The sequence below is a fragment of the Acomys russatus genome, chromosome 19 (genome assembly GCF_903995435.1).
Source record: "Acomys russatus chromosome 19, mAcoRus1.1, whole genome shotgun sequence".
In the NCBI taxonomy this organism is placed as follows: Eukaryota; Metazoa; Chordata; class Mammalia; order Rodentia; family Muridae; genus Acomys; species Acomys russatus.
This window is the reverse complement of record NC_067155.1, coordinates 38,847,319-38,870,407: the sequence shown is the minus strand read 5'-3', so window position 1 is coordinate 38,870,407 and position 23,089 is coordinate 38,847,319. Positions and strand designations below refer to the sequence as shown.

At 45.4% G+C, this 23,089-nt stretch overlaps 2 protein-coding genes across 2 annotated transcripts; one reads left to right on the top strand and one right to left on the bottom strand.

The window, feature by feature from the left end:
- Window positions 1–9,270: 9,270 nt before the first annotated feature.
- Gjc3 (gap junction protein gamma 3) lies at window positions 9,271–15,184 on the top strand. The gene is made up of 2 exons (XM_051161193.1): window positions 9,271–9,332; window positions 14,364–15,184. The coding sequence occupies exon 2, from the start codon at window positions 14,371–14,373 to the stop codon at window positions 15,145–15,147; it is 777 nt and encodes a 258-aa protein (XP_051017150.1). The 5' UTR covers window positions 9,271–9,332; window positions 14,364–14,370; the 3' UTR covers window positions 15,148–15,184.
- A 6,310-nt stretch (window positions 15,185–21,494) lies between these two features.
- On the bottom strand, window positions 21,495–22,430 carry LOC127202547 (olfactory receptor 2AE1-like). Its single transcript, XM_051161191.1, has one exon. The coding sequence runs from the start codon at window positions 22,428–22,430 to the stop codon at window positions 21,495–21,497; it is 936 nt and encodes a 311-aa protein (XP_051017148.1).
- Between the last annotated feature and the right edge of the window lie 659 nt (window positions 22,431–23,089).

The window sequence follows — 23,089 nt, the reverse complement described above, 5'->3', positions numbered from 1 at the left end:
TGAATCAACCAGCTCCCTGTGATGGAGCGCTAAGGGTTAACAAGGCGACAGTCCCTCCCCCTGCATATAAGTGAGGGTGAAATTTCAGGAGTAGTCAAAGGCAATCTAGCCTTGGCCTGGCCTGGGCTTGGTGTAACTGCTAGGGAAACTGCGCAAAATTCCTGTGTAATTCTCTATAAGGTCACTAGGTGGCGCCAGATCGGGGATGGGACCCGGTCAACCTCAAGGCCTGAGCAGAGAGCACTGTGGTGCAGTTTACCTAAACTGATGCTCTTAAGGCGCACCTGGGTTATCTCCGATAAAGGCCTCGTGGGGAAGTGGGGGTGGTGCAATGACTTGATTTTGCCTGGATTTATGCTTCCTGACTTCACCGTAGATGAGTGCAGAATCTTTCCAAGTCCAGCTATTCGGATGGAACCTAGGGCTTCATACAAGTGAGGGGAGCACCCTCTAACGCTAAGTTACATCACTAACCTTTCTTGTTTTTCTCCTCCTCCTCTTCCTCTTCTTTTTCCTCTTTTCTCTCTTCCTCCTCCTCTTCCTCTTCTTCTTTTCCCTCTTCTTCCTCCTCTTCCTTTTCCTCTCCTCTCCCTCCAACTCTTCCTTCTCCCTCCTCCTGCTCCCCTCCCCTCCCTCTCCTCCTTTTTTGTCTCCCCTACACCTTCCTCCTGCTCTTTCCCCCCCTCCCTCTTCCTCCTCTGTGTCTTTCTTTTGTTTTGAGCCTTAGGTAGCTCAGGCTGGTCTCCAGCTTGCACTGACCCCCTGCCTCAGCTTCCTGAGCAGCTGGGTTACAGGCCTGCACCACCAGGCTCTGCTGGATCCCCCTAGTCAGCCTGTCTTCCAAAACACATGCTGTGTCGTAGAGAGTTTTGGTCCTGGGGTCCCAATGCTTCTGTGCTGGGCTCTGCTCAGTGTGGGAGGAGGAGAGTCGAGACCCTGGATTCCTCTTGGATCTCTGAGGTGGCTTTCCTAGAGGAACCGTCCTTTCATGTCCCCGTGGAATCCACCCTCAAGTCCACTCTTTGCCCTCGGTTGGAACTGAGGTGGGGAAGAATACTCCTGACATCCCGTCACTGGTTTCTAGCAGAACTGTCCCGAGCTCTAGTTACTGCAGTCCAGATGGGAGGCAGGCTTAAAAAAATACAGCTCTTCCCCTAAACATTTATAAAATTGTTGGAGCTGGGGCTGGAGCTCAGTTGGTAGAGTAGGTGGCCCTGGGTGCCAACTTCCCCCACACCTGCTCTGTATAAAATAAAAATGCTCTGTTGTGCATGCAGGGGAAGTAGGGGCAGGAGTGAGTGTGTGTGTGTGTCTCTGTGTGTATGTGTTTATGTGAAGGCCAGAGGTTGGCATCTCTCCCTTTCCATCTTAATTTTTGAGACAGGTCTCATGCCAGTGCCCCACCCCCAGGCTAGTCTGACTGATGAGTGAGCCCCCAGGAATCCTATAGTTTCCTCCTCAGTGCTGGGATTATAGGCTTGCTCTGCTATGCTTAGCTTTTTAAGTAAGTGTCGGGAATTGAACTCAGGTCCTCACGCTTGCAATGGGAGGTACTTTACCAGCTAAGGCACTTCCCTAGCTCCTTAACTTTTTTTTGAAATAAGCCTATAAATCAATGTGGTTTATTATGACATTTTTCACATGAGTTGCTTCTGTTGCTCCCCTTCCCCCTCCACTCTTTCTCTCCCTTCCTTGACCTCTCGCATGCCCAGTGATTCTCTTTGCACTTGTGTGTCACACACACGTTCTTTCACCTCCCTCTTCTCTTCTCAAAACCTTTTCTAGGTTCATGACCTATACCAACATTTATACCCACATAAGTACACACGCACGCATGCGCGCGCGCGTGCGCGCGCGCGCACACACACACACACACACACACACACACACACACACACACACAAGCTAACAGCTGTGATCGCATATAAGAGAAAGCACACTGTGTTTGTCTTTATGAGTTTGGGCTATTTTGCTTGATCTAATAATTTCCAGATTTCCGTGTGACGATAGGACCCGGGCTCACTGGAACCTTTTTCTAGGGCTAGGTCCTGGCACAGTTGTTATCCACTTATGTTTATAGATATTTCTGTTTGTTCTGCTACTTTCCTTTTACTGACTGACCCTCTACACTTTTCCCTCTGTGTGTCTGTCAATCTCCTTAAGTGCAAAATCACTCCTGGTGTGAAAACAAACAGAAACAGAGAAGATCCCTCGGTCCATTTTTTTTTGTTGTTGTTTTTTTGTTTTTTGTTTTTTTGTTTTTCGAGACAGGGTTTCTCTGTGTAGCCTTGGCTGTCCTGGACTCCCTTTGTAGACCAGGCTGGCCTCGAACTCACATCGATCCACCTGCCTCTGCCTCCCGAGTGCTGGGATTAAAGGCGTGCGCCACCACGCCTGGCTTTTTTGTTGTTGTTGTTGTTGAGATGTGTGTGTGTGTAGATTCTAGGGCAGTGCTTCTTAAACTTCCTAATGCCATGACCCATTAATACAGCTCTTCATGTTGTGGTGAGCACCACCCCCAAATGATTTTTGTTGTTACTTCATAGTTGTATTTTTGCTACCGTTACGAATTGTAATGTAAACATCTGTGTTTTCCGAAGGTCTATGGTGGACCCTGTGAAAAGGTCACTCAAATCCCAAGGGGTCGTGACCCACAGGTTGAGAACCTGTGTTCTCTGCTGTCGCTCTCCCTACCCTTGGGTGATACTGTTCCCTTGAGTACCCAGTTACCCCAGGCCCTGGCACACATCACTACCATCTGGCTGTGGGAGGAGGCTGGTCTCATCTGGTGGGAAGAGGAGGGACAGTGAGGACATTATTGGTGGCATAAAGCCGTGCATTGAGAACTTCCTGGCACCCAGCCTAAGAAAGTGACCATGAAAGAGAAGTTTGTCTTGGTGTTTTAACATCTCGACAGCAGCTTAGAAATAAATAGGCAGGACGTCCCTCCCTCCAGCTTGCAGTGCCAACTGTGGCCTCCTCGTCTGATACCCACACTGACCTGGGCTGTGGATTTATAAATAGAGCTATTGAGGAATCAGGAAAAATTCATGCATTATTTAAAAACATTCTTACTGCCTGGGCCATGGGCATCTCCCTACTTTCCACCCCCAGTGCAGACATTTAAGCTCTCTGCCTGGGCCATCCGTGTCACCCCGAATGGTAGGGTCACAGCTCTGGGTTTCCACGTGCTTGCTTACCACGAGCAGAGCTGCGGATGTGCTTAGGACCCTTCCTAAGAGGCGGCGTAGCAAGCGGGGCGGGGCGGGGGGTGGAAATAGGATTCTTGAACTCTTCTTTGTCTACATTTTGCCTCTTCCATTCACTGTTTTAGTGACTTCTTCAGGTAATTTTTAACCTCCTCTATATTAGTTTTTGATAGCCTGAGGGTGGTGCATTAAGGTCCGCTTTCTGGACTTGGAAAGAGGGTAAAATGAGGTAATATTTGTGGCTGCTTAGGAAGGTGTCTGGTAAGTTCCTCTTATGTAGCCCACTCCTCTGACTCCTTCTCTTCCTTGCGATATCTTCTCCCTCCCCTCCCCTCCCCTCCCGTCCCCTCCCCTCTCCTGCTCTCTCCTCCTTCCTTCTCCTTTTCCTCCTTCTGTTTTTGACTTTTCCCTGTCTCTGCTTTCCAAATTCTGGGATTATGCTCAAGAACACACTTGATTTAAGTTTTCTTCTTTTCATCCATCCATCCATCCGTGTGTGTGTGTGTGTGTGTGTGTGTGTGCGCGCGCGCGCGTGTGCAGGCGTGACTGTACTTGTGCCTTGACATGAGTGTGGAGGTCAGAGAACAACTTTTGGCAGTCAGTTCTCTCCTTCCTCCATGTTGTGCAATTTACAATCATCAAGATTTATTTACACCAAATTCACTAACATTATTTATTATAGAAAAAAAAACCCTACAGGAGATGAAAAAAATAAATAGACATACAGTCACAAAATCAGACTCCAATGTACTCAGTCTGTGGACATTCAGAGAAAAGAGTGAGCGATAGAAGCTATAAATGACATGAAATATCAGCGCTAGCTCACACACCTGGGACTCATTCACACGTGTGCACATGTATGCACGCACCCTTGAGAAAGTGTAGTGTGATCACACTATTTCTCAGGGCATCTTTCTTTTGATGGCTGGATCAGAAAGATGAGCATAATTAAATTTTATGATCGATATTTCTCAAGTGCTCATCAAAGGAGCTGACTGATTTGCATTAAAATTGACTATGTGTTTATTTACTTTGCTTGTATGCTATCACATAGTCTCACTAGACTTAGGAAAGTATTTGTGATTCAAAAATTCCTTGTGAGCCAGGCATGATGACACGTGCCGGTATACCCACTATTTGGGAGGTGGAGGCAGGAAAGTCAGTTCTGTGAGTGTGAAGCCAGCCTGAACTACACGAGGACAAACAAAACAAAACAAACAAACCAAACCAAAACCCCAAACTGGGCATGGCTCCTGCACAAGTGCAAACCAGATGTGTTTCTAGCCCCAAGATGGAGATGTGAACATGGGCACCCTAACCAAGAATTTATCTTCAATTGGTACTCACTGGCAAAGGAAAAGTTACTTTTCTTCAATCAAGTATATTAACTGTACTTTAGAGTAGGCCCCATACTTGGAAATAATTGGCCAACTTAAAATGAACTCAATGGTATCTGTGTGTGTGTGTGTGTGTGTGTGTGTGTGTGTGTGTGTATGTGTGTGTGTATTTTGGTTTCTGTGTTTTGTGTTTGTTTTCGTGTATTTCTTATTTTTGTTTTGTTTTGTTTTAAAAAAGACAGAAAGGGTATGGAGTTGGGTGACTGGGGAGGTGGAGAGGATCTGGGAGGAGTTGGGAGAAGGAAAGTGTGTGTTTAGGATATATTGTATGAATTTTTCAATTTAAAATAAAATAAGTAAATCATTTTCTTTAAAAGATAAGGTTTCTCTGTGTAACAGCCCTGGCTTTGTAGACCAGGCTGGCCTCAGACTTACAGAGATCCACTTGCCTCTTCCTCCCAAAGTGCTGGATTTAAGGGTGCACCACCACCCAACTCAAATAAATACATCTTTAAAGTTAAATTTTATTTTTATTTTTTTGGTTTTTTTTGGAGGAAGGATTTCTCTGTGTAGCCCTGGCTGTTCTTGAACTAGCTCCACAGACCAGGCTGGCCAGAGCTCAACCTGCATCATTTTCAGAGTACTGGGATTAAACACATGTACCACCATACCTGGCTAAAATACATAAATGTTAAAAAAAAAAAACCTGGTCACACTGGGATGTGTTTGTAGTTCCAATATTGGGGAGACAGAGATGGGCTATTGGCCAGCCAGGCTAGCTTACTTGGTGAGTTACAGGCTAGCCGGAGACCCTGCCTCAAAAAACCAAGGTGGATAACTCCTGAGGAATGACAGACACCTGAGGTTGACCTCTGACCTCCACACCCAGACACATGCACCTATGCACACCTGAACATGCACATGCCAATATTTGTAGTTTATATCGTTTCTTGGCTAAGAATTGCCTTAGACTACAATAACCATCCAGATATACCAGTGGCATAAAGCCAGATATGGTTATTCTCTTCCCTACAAAAGAAGTCAAGGTATAAGCCCCCCGCATGCTCAGCTTTGCCCTTCCACTTGCTTAGCTGTATCTCTGGAGTGGGTGCCTCAGCCCTCACTGGGGCGGGTGGAGAGGGGTTCGGCTTTCTGAGTTGCGGAGGGGGCAAGGAGTAGGTTCCCACGTTGCTTTAAGAGCGATTATTTCTCCCAGCCATGAAGGACAATATGGAGTCACCGTGAATTCTGGGGTGGGGGACACTGTTAACTGTTAAACAGATCTTCACATTTATTTATTTTATTTTATGTATGTGAATGTTTTCCTGCAGGTACGTATGTGTGCCACAAGCATGTCTAGTGTCCGAGGAGGTCGGAAGAGGGCATTGGATCTCTTGGAACTGGAGTTATACAGATGGCCAGGAGCTGACTGATGAGCCTTCTCCCCAGCCTCCCTTCTTAGGTTTTTTTTTTTTTTTTTTGAGACAGGGTCTCTCTGTGTAGCCTTGGCTGTCCTGGACTCACTTTGTAGACCAGGCTGGCCTTGAACTCACAGGGATCCTCCTGCCTCTGCCTCCCAAGTGCTGGGAGTGTCTCATACTTGCACACATTGAGTTGTGATTGTATTTGCTGTGCGTTGTCTGTTCTTTTCTCTCCCTGACTCCTCTTCTCTCCCTTCTTCCTGATTTGTCCCTTTGGTACTTCTCTCTCCGTCTCTCTGTCTGTCTCTGTGTCTGTGTCTCTGTCTGTGTCTGTCTTTCTCTGTCTGTCCCTGTCTCTCTGTCTGCCTCTCTCTGTCTCTGTCTCTCTGTCTGTCTCTGTCTCTGTCCCTATCTGTCTCTGTCTGTCTGTCTGTCTCTGTGTCTCTGTCTGTCCCTCTGTCTCTCTGCCTCTCTCTGTCTGTCTGTCCCTCTGTCTCTCTGTCTGTCTCTGTCTCTGTCTCTGTCCCTGTCTGTCTCTGCAAGTCTTGCACAGCTAACCCTGAGTTGATGGTTGCCATGTCATGTCCACAAGACAGCATTTCATAGTGTTCCTCTCCATCCCCCGACTCGTACAATCTTTCTTCTCCACTTCTGAGAAGTGCCCCAGGCTTTGGAGGAGCTGATAAAGATGTCCTGCTCAGGGCTGAGCCCCCAGCGCTTACTTCAATAGTCATGAGTATCCGTGTAACCGTTTCTCACAGCAAGAGGAAAGTTCTCTGATCTAGGCTAGGGTGACACGAGTCTGTGGGTGTAAACACGAACAACTATTTTTTTTTTTTTTTAGCTTTTTCCTTTTATTAAAAATGGATTATTTTCCTCATAAGCAGACTGACAGCATGGCTAGCTGGTAAAACATCAGTAGTAGGTTTCAAACTACTAGGACCTATGACCTCCCCAACATAGACTTTGGACTAGGCTCAAGGTACTAAGCATGTTATTTTCTGTCCACACACTCAGGAGTCCCATAAAAGTGCTAAGCTGAAATCTACAATATATGTGCAGAAGACCTGGTGCAGACCCATGTAGTAAACATAAACAACCATTAAGCAGCTGATCCTACAATGTATCCTGATTACGGTTTCCCCTTTCTCCACTGGCCAGTTCTCCTCACCTCACCTCACCTCCCAATCCACTCCTTTTCTGTCTTTTTTTTTTTTTTTTTTTTTTTTTGTAGAGGTGAAAAAACGCCATAAGAAGACCAACAGAGCCAACTAACCAGAGCTCAGAGGGGCCTGTGGAGTCTGAAGCACCAACCAAAGACCACGGATGGACTGGACCTAGGTTCCCTACACAGATGTCGCCGATGGGCAGCTCAGGCTCCGTGAGGGAATACTAGTAAAGGGTGCAGTGGCCGCCTCTGACATGGACTCTGTTGTCCATGTCCCCGTGATGGGACTGCTCTACCAGGCCACAGGGGAAAGAGGATGGACTCAGTCCTGATGTGACTTGGTGAACTGGGTGGGTGGGGGCTCCTTTCTGGGATACAGGGGAGAGGGGAAGGGGGGAGGGAGGGGGCTATGACTGGGATGCAAAGTGAATAGATAAATTAATTAATACGAAAGAAAAGAACAGGCTTCTAAGAGATAACATTCAAACACGACAAAATAAAATATAAGATAAAACAACAACAACAACAACAAAACCCTCCACGACCTCGAGGCTGGACAGGGTAACCCAACAGAAGGAGAAGAGCCCCAAAGGCAAGAGCAAGGACCAGAGACCCACTTGTTCCCGCCTTCAGGAGCATGCCTTCTACCACACAGACACACTCTTACGGTGAGCAAACTCATTCCTGGGCTACTTTGGACCTACTTTCAGTTTTGAATGAGTGAGTTTAGTAGGCACATAGCGAGTCAAAATAGATGAGTACATAGAAAGCAGTAGTTTTTTTTTTATTAATTTATTCATATTACATCTCGATTGTTAGCCCTTCCCCTGTTTCCTCCCATTCTTCCCTCCCTCCCACTTCCCCCCTTCTCCCCTCCCCTATGTCTGTGACTGAAGGAGACCTCCTCCCCCTATATATGCTCTTAGAATATCGAGTTTCTTCTTGGTAACTTGAAAGCAGTAGTTTGATGGAGATGACCGTCATCATCGTGGGGCTTACAAACATCTAGCAGGAAGTGACTAGGGAGAGACAGTCAGCTGGGGTTTCCCACAGAGACATTCCTGGGCAGAGCAGGGTGTCCCTCCTGCTGAAGTTTTTATGTAAAAGAACAGGCGTGCAGAAAGAAATACAGGCCACTGGGTGAAGGTGGGAGGGGGAGAGGTGGTCCTTCCCAGGGAAGAGTGCTCCAACAGGCTGTTCAGTGCCAAATGGTCATCCATAAAAACATACATACTATGGGCTCCATAGGTTATATTTAAGAAGATACATGTATACACAAACGTGCATAACAGTTGATTAAAAAAGAAAAAGGCCGTGAATTTGATGGAGATCGGGGAGAGACGTATGGGAGAGTTTGACGGGAGAAAGAGAAAGGGAGAAATCTAGTTAAAATGGAATCTCCAAAGAAACACTAAAAGAGGAAAGAGAGGGAACAAATAGCAGATAGAGGTGGCCTCATCAAATGGGGTGGTCACAAGATCCACCAGACACTGACTGGGGAAGTCGAGGCCGGAATTGTCCATTGAGCTTTCTCTCCCTGGCCGAGTTCCCTGCCTGAGCTTCCAGCTCTTCTCTCACTCTGGGTGGTTTTGTATTGTGGGACACACAGTTGTAACTGCTGTTGTTATCTCCCCACAGTTTGTTTTCCTTCTAGCTCTTTTGAAGGAATCAATGTTTTTTATTCTTTGTTCCGTTTGCTATTGTTCCCTTCCCTCCCGGTCACAAGTCTGGGAAGGCAGCTCATCCCCAGACAAGGGGCCTCCGAGGACACTGAGGCAAACACTCTTGGGTCTGAAATGGGAGAGAATAGCTGTGCTTCCACAGCCAGCTCCTCAGTGAGCTCAAGCGTCCCAAGACAATTACTCAATAGAACGCACATAATAAACCTTCACTTCCTTTCAGATGATCTCAAAAGCCCCCATTCACTTAGCAAATACATCCCGTGCCCTTAACACCCGAGTCATTCCGGAGCTCGTGCCTTGAGGGCAGGGTCGCCTGGTCCCTTCAGTTGGAATTCTTTTCTGCTGCTGTGAGCCTGCCAGAAATGAAAAGGAGAAGGCGAAAGGGTGGGCGGCTTCAGGAGGCAGGGCCATAGCGAGATCCTGGGCTCTGAAGGCTCCGGGGGGAGAATTTCTTCTGGCCTCTTTTTTTTAGTCTGTGGTTGATGCTTCTACTTGGAGCCGCCAGGCAAGTACAGGTAAGTTCTTTGGCAGAGTGTATGGGCTCTGGTCGAGATTATCCTGGCCTCTGAAGAGGTCCCTTGGGTGGACACGTTCGTGATTGCTCAGGGATAGCTTTGAAATTCACGTAAGATCTAGACGTCAGGGATATGGCCCACGATTCTGTGGCTCTCCTGATGCTGGGTTTGCACCTTTATGCTCAGGCTTTGAAGAGAAGCATCTCGGATGCTTTCTAGGCAGAGTAAGTAGGGTGCAGTGAGTTCAGGATCGCGCTGGCAGGCTCCCCCCCCCCACCGCCGCCCCCCCGCATGGGTCCTTTTCTCTGCTGCTTCTTAACTTTCTGGGATGGATTCAGCCACTGGGGAAATTCTTGACCTCCCCCGCCCCAAGTGTATGTGAGATGCTTTAAAAAATTCTCATTATAATCGTGATGGGATTTCAAATTTAGGTACTTGATAATCTGTTCAAATTCCAGGATTTTCTTTCCTTTTCTAATTCTGTGTGTGCTTGTTACTTCACTGCTTACCTATCATCCCTCTGTGTGTGTGTGTCTATCATCTGTCCATGTATCTATGTAACTACCTATTTTTCTATGTATGTATGTATGTATGTATGTATCTGTCAATCAATAACTATCTATTATTATCTATCTATCTATCTATCTATCTATCTATCTATCTATCTATCTATCTATTGTGTAGCCCAGACAAGCCCTAAACTCGCTGTCTAACCAAGAATGACCTTGTACTCCGCATCCCCCCGCCTCTACTTCCCCAGTGTTAGAATCACAGGTGTGTAGCACCACACCTGGTTTATGCAGTGCTGTGGATAAAACCCAGGGGCTTGTGCATATGAGGCAGGCGCCCTTACCCACCGAGCTACATCCTCAGTCCTATCTGTGTTCTGATAATTAGCATACAAAGTGATGTGTTTTATCACGGCACCTCGCACATGCTTGGATTTGCTGAGATTTCTCCCCTCGCTCCCCTCTCATGCCCTTTCTGCTTGGTTAGTCCCTTTCTCCCCTCATCAGCTCACATTTGTTCTGCTTCTGTGTCACACCTACTCTGTTCCCCTTCCCTTCCTCGCTCTCTTAAGACCTCTTTCCCTTCGAGTTTGATGTTTCTGGTTTCTAGGGATAGTCCCATTTCTAGTTTCATGACCTATATCCACACATATGTATACATCTGCAAATGTTAAAACCCGGGACCTGCCTGTGAGAGAAAACATGCATTAACATGTCTTCTTGGGCTTTGGTTACTTTGTTTAGTATGATATATATATACTTTTTTTTTTTGGTTTTTCTTTTTTTTTTTTGATTTTTTTTCATTATTGTTTATTTGTTTTTTTTAATTAATTTATTCTTGTTACATCTCAATGTTTATCCCATCCCTTGTATCCTCCCATTCTTCCCCCCCCCCATTTTCCCATTATTCCCCTCCCCTATGACTGTTCCTGGGGGGGATTACCTCCCCCTGTATATTCTCATAGGGTATCAAGTCTCTTCTTGGCTACCTGCTGTCCTTCCTCTGAGTGCCACCAGGTCTCCCCCTCCGGGGGACATGGTCAAATGTGAGGCACCAGAGTACGTGAGAAAGTCATATCACACTCTCCACTAGTTTTGGTTTTTCGAGACAGGGTTTCTCTGTGTAGCCTTGGCCATCCTGGACTCCCTTTGTAGACCAGGCTGGCCTCGAACTCACAGCGATCTGCCTGCCTCTGCCTCCCGAGTGCTGGGATTAAAGGTGTGCGCCACCACGCCCAGCTTAGTATGATAATTTCTTGTTCCATCCATTTTCCTGTTGTTCAGTGAACTGGTGGTTGACTGCAGTCTCTCACAGCGAATCAGGAGAGAGTTCCCCGCTTGTGCTTCTGTGTTAGTGTTCAAAAAGTTTCAGACTCTGGGGCTGGAAAGAAGACATGGGGAGTTAAGTGTTTGCTGTGAATGCATGAGGACCTGAGTTTAAATGCCCCAACCTCATGGGGCTGGAGGGATGGCTCAGAGGTTAAGAGCATTGGTTGCTCTTCTGAAGGTCCTGATTTCAATTCCCAGCAACCACATGGTGGCTCACAACCATCTACAAAATGATCTGGTGCCCTCTTCTGGCATGCAAGTGTACATGTAGGCAAAACACTGTATATGTACATAAATAAATTAAAAAAAAAAAAGCTGGGGCATGGTAGGGCATACCTGTAATCCTGTGCTGAGAGGGTGGGCAGAGACTAGAGAATCCTTGGGCACTCATAGGCTAGCTAGCCTGGCGTTCACAGTGGCAAACATAAATTCTGCCTTAAGCAAGGTGGAAGATGGAGGTTGACACAAAGGGTTTTCTATCTCTACATTCATACTATGGCAGGCAAATGCACCCTCCACATATCACACACACACACACACACACACACACACACACACACACACACACACGAGACAGTTGCAGTTAGTGATGGCACTGGTTTAGGGAAGTGGCAACAGCTGTCTCTCCTCACTCGCACTTACCCTGCTACCCACAACTAAGTGTAGCTCTCACCCTTTGTCAAAGGAGCTTCTTATGTGCAGCAAGAGGCATCATAGAAAGCTACGACTAGTCAAAATGTAGAGAAACGCTGACTGTCGGGTGCTCAGCCTGAGTTAATATATCTACAATACAACTCGAACACGTAAGGCTGAGGGAACACCTCACTTCGTAGCATATGATCATTTGGGACTGAGAAAGGGAAGATGTGCACATCTTTCAGACAAACATCAGTGGTTCGAAGCAACTGCTCAGCACCAAGAAGGCTCCTAACAGGGCAGAGAGAATGATAGCAAACTTGGTATTATGGCCAGAGAGCTAGGACATTTCTAAAATTTGTGCTCTGTAATGGTTAGCCCTCATCATGAGGGAGATAAATATTCAAAGAACAGAGGTGAGCAATGTGAATTTCTACCCTTATCTTGGGTTTGTCCCCCCCACCCCAAGCTCTATGGCATTTAATTATAGCAAATTCTTGTTCCCAAGGTGGTAAGTCATGAGGAACATCAGACCAGAGTGAGTGCTGACCTCCGCTCTGTTTATCTCATCCCATTACTTTCTAGATCCCCAATCTACACACGCCGTGACAGCTTTAATTTTTTTTAAAAAAGAATTTGTTTTATTTTATGTGTGTGAGTGTAAATTTGCATGCATGTATATATGTGCACCACATGCATGCCCCCACAGAGGCCAGAAGAGGGCGCTGGATCAGCTGGAACTGTAGTTACAGATGGTTGACACCCGCCATTGCGGACGCTGGGTCCTCTGAAAGAGCAAGAAGTGCTCTTAACCATTGAGTTATCTTTCCAGCCCCCTGTGGTGATAATTGTAATCGTCAACTTGACACAGACTAGAATCAGCTGGGGAGTGTTGAGGCCATGTCTAGGTCAGGTGGGCCAGGGAGCATGTCTGTGTGTGTTGGGGAGGCAGTTTGTCTTGATTTCTTTCAATGACTTGGGAAGGCCCAGCCTGGAAGGGGGTGGCACCATTCCCTGGGTTTGGGTCCTGGGCTAAGAAGTGTAGAGAAGTGCCGGGCGGTGGTGGCGCACGCCTTTAATCCCAGCACTCGGGAGGCAGAGGCAGGCAGATCACTGTGAGTTCGAGGCCAGCCTGGTCTACAAAGTGAGTCCAGGACAGACAAGGCTACACAGAGAAACCTTGTCTCAGAAAAAAAAAAAAAATGTGTAGAGAAGACATGCACGTCTTCATTTCTCTCTGCTCTCGAGTGTGGGTGTGATGTGACCGGCTATTCTAAGTGCTGGCTACCTATACCTCCCTGCTATGATGGACTGTGTCCTGGAATTGTAAGCCAGAAGACATCCCTTCTTCCTTAAGCTTTTCTTTTTTTCCTTTCTGCACCTGAAATTAAATTGCGACACTGACATAAATTCATATTATTCTCTTACAGTTCCTTAGCTGGCCAATAGGGGGCTCCAGAGACTCGGTACTGAGTATGGTTTGTGTGGGTGTCCTCACAGAAGTCCGTACATAAAGACTTGACCTTTAGGGTGATCATACTAGAAGGCGCTGGAGACCTTAAAGAGCTGTTATCTCGGGCTAGACAGATGGTGTTGTGGTTTAGTGCTTGCTGCTTCTAGCGGACCTGGGTTTGGTACCCCAGTGTCCATGTCTGGTGACTCACAATCACCTGTAACTTCAGCTCAAAAGGATATGATGCCCCCTTTTGGTCTCTATGGTTACGTATGCACACACTCATGGCATACACACAGAGAGACACACCCACGTACGCATAAAAATAAATATAAGAGGTGCAGTCTAGTGGGAGGCCTTTAGTTCACTGGAGACCTGTTCCGTGTGTGTGTGTGTGTGTGTGTGTGTGTGTCTGTCTGTCTGTTTGTCTGTCTGTCTCAGTCTCTCTCTCTCACTATGTAATGTAGACCAGAGCTCAATGCCATGTGTCATTCTTGGGAGCCAGTCACCTTGTTTTTGAGAGAGGATCTCTTGTTGGTGGAGGCTCTCCAATTGACAAGAATCCTCCTGTCTCTGGCTCCCCAGCAGTGGAGTTTCAAGCGTAGACCACCACACTCAGCATTTTTTTTTTCATGAGCTCTGAGGATTAAGCTTGGGTTTTCACGCTTGTGTGGCCCTATAACGACCGAGCCAACCCACCGTCCATGAAAGTGTGCTCTTATAGGGACCATGGGATTCTGTCCATCCTCCCTTCTCCTTGGTTTAAAGATTTATTTGCTCCAACATGCCCTCCTCCTCACTGCCATCCAAGACATAACATGTTCAGTCAATGAATGGTCAATGAATTCACCAAAGTCTGTGCTTATTTCACTTGGAGTTCTAACCTCCACAACTGTGAGCTAACTAAACCCGTTAGGTCTTTAAAGGCAGTTCACTCAGGCATTGCACTGTAGGCATGCAAAACTGGCTAGATGGTGTCTGATTAACTTTAGAGAGGAGCGAAAAGGCTTGCTTTGCAGATCCTAGGATTGCAAGTGAACCAGACAGGCTGAAGCCTCCTTTAAAGGACAGTGAGACTAACTGTACTAACTGTTCTCTGCTCAGCTCTAGGATGTGTGGCAGGTCCCTGAGGCAGCTTTTGGCTAAGGAGAGCCAGCATTCCACCCCCGTGGGGCGCTTCCTGCTTCCGGTGCTCGTGGGGTTCCGCATCCTGATTCTGGTTTCCAGTGGACCCGGGGTCTTTGGTGACGATGAGAATGAATTCATGTGCCACTTAGGGCAGCCGGACTGCAAGACTGTTTGCTATGATATTTTCCGTCCTCTTTCCCCGTTGCGCTTCTGGGCCTTCCAAGTCATCCTGCTGGCTGTACCCAGTGCGCTTTATGTGGGTTTCACTGTGTATCATGTGACTGGACACTGGGAGGAAGCAGGAAAGCAGAGCAAGGAGCAAGAGGCGCGCCTTTGCAAGGACCGTCGTGGCAAGGATGTCTCAGGGGATGGAAGCCTCAAGCTTCTCTGGGCCTATGTGGCACAGCTTGGGGTGCGGCTGGTCCTTGAGGGAGGAGCCCTGGGAGTTCAGTACCATCTGTATGGCTTCAAGATGCCCAGCACTTTTACATGTCGTGAAGATCCTTGCATTGGCAGCACAACCTGTTTCCAGTCGCACCCGTCTGAGAAGACCATCCTTCTCAACGCCATGTTTGGGATCAGCGGTGCCTGCCTCTTATTTACTTTTCTGGAGCTTTTCCTTTTGGGTTTAGGGAGGGTTTGGAGGATGTACAAGCACAAACTTCCCTTCTCAAAGAACTTGCCAACCTCAAAGAGCTCCATAAGATGCAAGGACATGGCTGATGACTTGACAGTGGTGGAGACAAAAGAGCCATTTTGAGAAACAGGTGAGGACCTACTGACAGTCATCTGTCCCTGTCTCTTATGTGTTTGTGTTGACAACCCTTATCCAGGTTAAGCGTGCATCCCCTGGGGCATACAGCTCCCCGTGTTACAAAGTGTAGATAACTCGTTTCCACAAAATACATCCTAAAGATAATTACTCCTTACTTTAAATTTTATGTATGCATGTGCATCATTGTGGGCTTGTGCATCTGAGTGCAGGTGCCTATGGAGACCGGAAGAGGGTGGTGGATCTCTTGGAGCTGGAGTCAGTTGTGAGAGGCCCAATGTGGTTGCTGGGAAGCAAACTTGGATTCTTTGCAAGAGCATATTATGCACTTTTAACCACTGGGCCATCCCTCCTGCCCCAAGATGTATTTCTTTTAAAGGGAAGAAGTGTTTACTTTGATTCACCAGTTTGAGTACAGTCTCTGATGGGGGAGAAGGCATTCAAATATGTATATGAGACAGGTAGCTCTGGCTGTCCTGGAACTTGCTATGTAGTTCAGGCTGGCTTTGAACTCACAGAGTTCAAAGTCTGCCTCTAACTCCCAAACACTAAGGCTAAAAGCATGAGCCACCACACCTGGCTGAGGCAGATGTATTTTGATCACTATCCACAAACCACCTCCTGATACCTCTCCCTGTCAGTTGCATGGCTGCTTGCAGTAGACCGTGATGAGTAAGCCAGTTCATGTGCTGCCTGCCTTTTCATTTGACCAAGTCCTCAGGTTCTGCTTGATTTCTGCTTTGCAGAGCTATAAAGCCACCTGGCCCATCTTCAGAAAAGGCCGCGACTGGGTCTTCTTCAGTACATCCAGTAAGGAGGCCACTGAGATGGTATAGTGAGACCGATTTCCAGAACCCACAAAGAGGAGGAAGAAAAACCAACCGCACAAGTTGTCCTCTGATCTCCACATACATGCTGTGGCATGCGCGGACACACACACACACACACACACACACACACACACACGATCATGATAAATAAAATAATAAAAATCTCAGAAAAGAACAAAAAATTCCTGCATCAGTTAAGTATCACATCTAATTTCTTATCTCTCCTGTTTCTCTGCTAAACATAAGCAAACACCAAACAATTTTCTGTTCTAATGGATTATCCTACTCTGGGGTTTTTATAGAGATGGAATCATACAACGTGCTTATTGGTCACTTACTGTATATTTTGTAGAAAAGACCAAGTCCTTTGCCAAATAAAATCAGGGTTGTTTATATTTTTGGCATTGTAAGAAGTCTATATATTATGATTGTTAGATGCTTATCAAATGAATAATTTCATAATATTCTCTTCTATTCCGTAGGTTGTCATTCATTTTTTTTCTGAGTTGTATTCCTTTATCATTATAAGTTCTTTGTTAATTCCATACATGTATACGGTGTAATTTGGTCAAGTCCACCCCTGTACCACTGTCTAACTCCTCTTGTGTCTCCTGTCATGTCCCTATCCTGATTTCCTGTCCTTTTACTTTCTCTGTAACCCACTGAGTAAAAAATCAGAGCTACTCAAACGTGCAAGGGCGCGAAGCTGTCTACTGGAACACGGTCTACCTACCCAATGCCACGCCTCTGAAGAATGTGGACTCTTCCTCCCGCAGCATCTGTCCACCACTAACCTTTCCTCAGCTGTGGGTAGTTCCTCGCTCATCCATGCTGGAATGCTGAGTGTCTTGAAGTTGTGCAGGCGACCACCGCTTCTATGAGTTCATGAGTGTCACACATCCCTGTTGTCTCCACGAGACATTGTTTCAGAGCAGATCTCCCAGAGCGCTGGCTCTTTAAATTTTACTATCCCATTTCCCCATGTTCTCTAATGTTGCCTTGAGCTTTGGGGACAAGGGTGTGATACAGATGGGTCTCATTTGGGGCTGAGTGCTCCACAGACACATGGTTGGTGCATTTGGACAAATTGTGAGTCTGTACATTGGCCGCTGTCCACTGTAAAAATGAATTTCTGTGGTGGGGACTGAGAACTGAGTTAATCTACTAGTATAAAGAATCATTTGGAAGACAATTTGATACTATGTCAGTTTAGCAATCTAGTAGTAATAGACTTTTCTTCAGAGCTGTTGAGCTCCCCAAGATGGCTTCTTGGCTAGTTACAGTACCAGGCGTGAATTTTCCTGTAGAATGGATCCCCAATCTAATAAAAAAGCAGTTGGTTACTTCTGTAACTCTATACCACTGTTGCACCCATGGGTATGTCTTGTGAGGCTGACTGTTGTAACTCATAGGATTGACACATGAGTAAAAGTTTTGATGACTGGAAAGGCTAGCCAGCAGGGAGATGGCAGCGTTCTTTGATATACAGAAGTTTTTCATTTTGGTGACGTCTGCTTACTCATTTTTCTTTTGGTGTTTGTGATTTTGGTGCTACAGTTAAAAGTCCATTGTTTCACACAAAACACAAAACTTTATACCTGTGTTTCCATCTAAGCTTTTTATACATTATTTTTGAGACAGGTTTTCTCTATGTATCCTTGGCTGTCTTGGACTGGCTTTGTAGACCAGGACGGCCTCGAACTCATAGAGATCCCCCAACATCTGCATCCCTGAGTGCTGGGATTAAAGGCGTGTGCCACCATGCCCAGCTAGAATTTTATACTTTTAATGTTTACATTTTTGTCTCTGATCTCTTACTGAGTGGGAAAAAAGGCAAAGATGACATTACCATTCTTATTGGAAACAATGTAAATGAGCAAAATATTTGAAGCGTAAAAAGAGAAAAAAATCCCGTTAATCTATAGTATTACAATGGACAGGAATAGCGCTCAAATATAAAGGCAAAAGAAAGGCCGATGTCTTGATGTGATGGTATGTATGTACCGGGCGTCATATTTATGTTTTGTATGCAGTATTTGGTTGATGTCCCTTGGAGGCCTGCTCTTTTCTGAGGAGAGGTGGAGGGGTGGATTTGGGGAAGAAAGGAGGCATGGAGAAGATACTGGGGGGAAGGAGGGGAGGGAAGAGAAACTTCCGTCAGGATGTAATATATGGAAGAAGAATACAAAATCATTTAAAATGAAAAAAAAAAAAAACCAAAAAACAAAAAACAAAACAAAACAAAACAAAACAACCCTCAATGTAAATAAACAGCATCCGTTACATGGTTACCCTAATTTTTTTTAAGGGATGGAAATGTCCACCAAATAGAAGGGGAAGTGTGTATGCATTCACTGTGGAATACTGTTCACGCTCAAAAAAAAAAAAAAAAAAAAAAAAGGATATTCTGTGACATCATAGATGACCCTGGAAGGCATATGCTATATGAAATAATCCAGGTTCAAGGGAAGACATGAGGGCAAACACTTGACAAGTGGAACACTGAAAATTCAAACTCATAAACAGAGAGACTAGAGTGTTTATTTCCTGAGGCTGGGGCATAGAAGGGCTGGGGAGATGTTAGTCAAAGAACACACATTTCAGTGAAACAAGGAGAAAAAGTTCAAGGGCTCTATAGTAGATAACAGAGATTAAAGTCACAGTGTTGAGTGTTGCTGGGGGTTCTGGTCACAAAAAGAAGTGTAAGTATATTGGGTAACGCACTAAGTAGGTTTGTTTTTTTTACAATCCTGCATGTGTGCACACATCAAAACATCATGTTGTACGTACTAAATACCCATCAGTTAATGTGTTTCAATTAGGATAATTTTTTTTGTTATTTTTTTTTTACCACAATCAAATAGATACATTAAAAAAGAAAGGCATTTGTAAGTAAAATATAAGGTAAATGTTTATAGGTGACCACGACTTCAGTAAGTGTTGGTGATCTTCTGTTTTAGTTACTCTTTTCTTGCTGTGATAAAACACCATGATCAGGGCTGGAGAGATGGCTCAGAGGTTAAGAGCACTGGCTGCTCTTCTGAAGGTCCCAAGTTCAATTCCCAGCACCCACATGGTGGCTTACAACCACCTGTAATGAGATCTGGTGCTTTCTTGTGGTGGGCAGGCACACATGTGGGCAGAATACTGTATAAATAATAAACAAATCTTAAAAAAAAAAACCCACCACGATCAAAGCAATTTGTAGAACTTTGAACTGCTTTATCTAGGGCTCACAAATCTAGAGGGTTAGCATCCCATAGCTATCACCCAGATGTCATGGGCTTACGCGGGCCTGAAATAAACCACTGAGGATCAGATTCTCCAAGTTTGAACCAGCACTGGTTACTGAGCCATGCTGAACTTCTTGCTTCTTGCAGATCACCCCTCTGCAGGCCCATGAAGGTGTCAGTTCGGTCAAGAAATTTCCTGGTGATAATTAACTCAGTCCTCTGTGCACAATAAAGCACAAAATAATCTAGATAAAGAGCAAATGTGACTATATCAAAACTCTTTGTGAAGTGTATGTGATGCTTTCCACAAAGGTAAGTTCTATAGCTTGACTACATGTAACACTATCCACACAGATAGTTTCTATAGAATGACCGAGAAAAACAAACTTTCGGCAAGGTTCTGGGGGGGAGGGCTCAGTATCATCTTTGGCTATGTCGATCACTAAAGCTATCCCAAGGCCACCAAGTTAGAAAACATGACTGATCCCAGCCTTCGGGGAGCACAACAGGTATTGCATCCCTTTTCTTGAAAGAACAACCCTGTGTTCTTAACATTCCGGCTCTCCACACCTTGTGGTTTCCGGGAGAACGCAAAGACCTTGGTGCCTCCTGCGTCCTACACATTCTATTTGAGGTACTTCCTTATGACAAATCTCACACAAGTGTAAGCACAGAAGTACATACAGAGACATTTTAATGGTTCTGTTTCATTGGGGAACTATAGACTAATAATTTCATCAACTACATAAATAACCAGAGACAAAGCATGTTGAGTTTGTAATGTATTTACAAGTAAAATTCTTGGCAACAGCAGCTTTCTTTATCATTTGGAAATGACTTTATTCCTTGCTTTTAAAACCAGGTGAGGCTTCTGAGTAAGATGGCAGAGTTGAAGGTAGCTCCAGGGGACTTAGTAAAAGAAAAGAGTCAGAATAAGAAAGAAAGAAAAAAAAAACTTTAATCCAGAAAGAAAGAGAGAAAGAGCTTCAGAAATTCACAACGGCAGAATTAGGTTATGTGAAAACTATATTGGGGGTGATGCGTTAATGAGAAGTGATCCAAGAGCTGAAGGGTCTAGTGTTTGATGGCTTCAAGGTACGAGCATTCGTTGTTCTTGCAAAGACCCAGAGTTAGAAGGCTCACAGCTGCCTGTTACTCCAGTTCTAGGGGATCTGACACTCTCTGTGGTCACTGGGCTTACGTGCACAACATACCCATCCACAGGCACCTTCCTCTCTCAGGATGATTAACATGCAGATCCTCTGCTGTACAGTTTGCAGTGTAATGGTTACATCTCACAGTTACAACACACGGGGAAGGCAACTCCCACTACGAAGCGTCAGCTAGAACACCAGTTAACCCGGTGAGTGGGGTGTGATAGGTCAGAGGACAAGCTTTCATCCTCTCACTGGAACATCTCTGCTTACTAGAAGATGATCCCTCTCTAAAGTTATAGGGAGTAGGTCCCAGGGATCAGGCCCTTGAAGGGCATATTTTATTTCCTAACTTCTTGTGTCTCTTCCTAACAGCCATGAGGTGAGCAGCTGTGCTCCACCACATATTCCAGACTCACTATATTCCTAAAAAACTACAGATTCTAAATGACTGTGGGCCAAAATATTTCTTCGTGTAAACATATTTTTTTCCCCCACAGGCCTCTAAGTAAAAGAAAACTGTCTAATACAAACAGCTGAGAAATAAGGTCGCTGCTGTCTCTATATCTAATGCTGTGAAAAAAAAATCTCATGGAACCTTGGTTCTTCAAGAACTTTGTGGTAGGTACCCAAGGTGTTTGTGTTAGAAAATAGAAGACAAAACCAAAGAATCTGAAGTCAGAAAGATTTCAATGGAAGTTAGGAACTTATTTAGGAAAACCCAAGGGCTCACGCCACTTGAGTAGTGAGAGAACTTGTATTACAGGTTAGGGGAGTGTATTGGGTTAAGAGGTAGAAAGGGGACGGTATGTGTGGACAGATGGCCGAATCTCCTCTTCATGGGAAGAGACTGGTTCTTGCGGTTTGGTCAGTTATAAAGATCTTGGGATGTTCTGTAGAATACTCTGTACCAATCAAAGAAGCAGAAGTTCAGGTTAAGCGTCTAAGATGGTGGCAGTTGTTCTATCAGTTTGGATAATGGAATTCCTATTAGAATAGTAGAATTACACATTACCCGTGTTATTGGTGCACTAATCAAAAAGCATCAGGATTTTACTCAAATCAGATTAAGGCAGATCCTACTCAAATACACATTCCGGAAAAATACAATGCAGCCACTAGGTGAGAAGGTCTCTCCTCAATGCTTTCTTCAGAGCCTTAGCAACATCCTTATTGCGGAGAGTATAAATCAAGGGATTCAGAGTGGGAGTAATAATGCTGTAGAAAACAGAACCAACTTTGTCTTGCAATGGGGTGCGCTGGGACCTAGGTCTCATATAGGAGAAGATGCATGCACCAAACCAAAGGGAAACCACCATGAGGTGAGAGCTGCATGTGGCAAAAGCATTCTTCTTACTCCCAACTGAACGCATCTGAATGATGCTGTGGAGAATGAATCCATAGGATGTAGAGACAAGAATGATGGGGAGGAGCAGAAGTATCACGCTGCTGATGTACACTGTGTTCTCATACACAGTGATGTCCCCACACACCAGCTTCACAACAGCTGGAAATTCACAGTAGAAGTGGTGGATGACCCTTGACCCACAGAAACGGAAGCTCATCAAGATGGCGGTGTGGATTAGGGAATTTACAGATGCACCCAACCATGACATGACAGCCATCATCACTCCTACTCTTCTGCTCATGAGCACATTGTAGTGTAAGGGGTGGCAGATGGCAACATAGCGGTCATAGGACATGAGAGCCAGGAGGACACACTCTGCGCCACCCAGAGACAGATACAGGAAGTGCTGGGTGGCACAGCCCACAAGGGAGATGGACTTCTTGCCAGACAGGTAGTTAGCAGCCATCTTGGGTATAGTTGTGAGGACATGCATCAGATCCATGAGGGACAGCTGACTGAGCAGGAAGTACATTGGTGTGTGCAGACGGGAGTCATAGCAGATGAGGAGGATGGTGAGGCTGTTGCCGCTCACTGCGGTAAGGAAGACCAACATGGTGAAGAGGAAAAGACAATGGTGGTTGAAGGAGTCATCGAAGAGCCCTTGAAGGATGAAGTCTCCCAGAGAGGTCTGATTCCACCTCCACATGTTCCCTTCCTCATTTCCTGAGGGAACAGAGATAAGACAGAAGTGCGATGCAAGAAACACAACTCCACAATAGAAACGTCCTTTCTCAGGAAAAATGTGAAGATTTTGTTCTTTATTTTGCATATTGTTAAAAATTTTGTATAAATTCATTTGACATATACTGTGTCAGATGTGGACATTTTTGTACAAGTATATGTTTATTTCTAATTTTCCAACAGCTCTAATTATCCAAATGATATTTAAAAAAAGAGAAACCTTTAAATAAATATCTCCCTTCAAAATCGTCATCACTGTGAAGTTCCAGAATACCTACATTTTGTTGAAAGCCCAGCATGGGGGCTGAGGCAATATCTCCACACATGTGATGCAAGGTGCCATGCAAGCCTCACCACCCAAAGTTGATCCCAAAGACCCATGTGAAGCTTTTCACATGTGGATGGGAAGGAGTGCTGTGAAATGCTGACTTCTGGGCATGGTAAGGATGCTGCAGTCATGGACCCCCTGCAATTGTGATTAGCTTCACACGGTCAAGCCAACCAATTCAACCAGCTTTCCATCAAGGAGTGTAAACCAGAATGAGCTACAAACAGAAGAGAGGAAGTGGGCGTGAAGGTGGGAGAAGAATGTGTTCAGGGACAGGAAGGAAGGAGTCAAGGTAG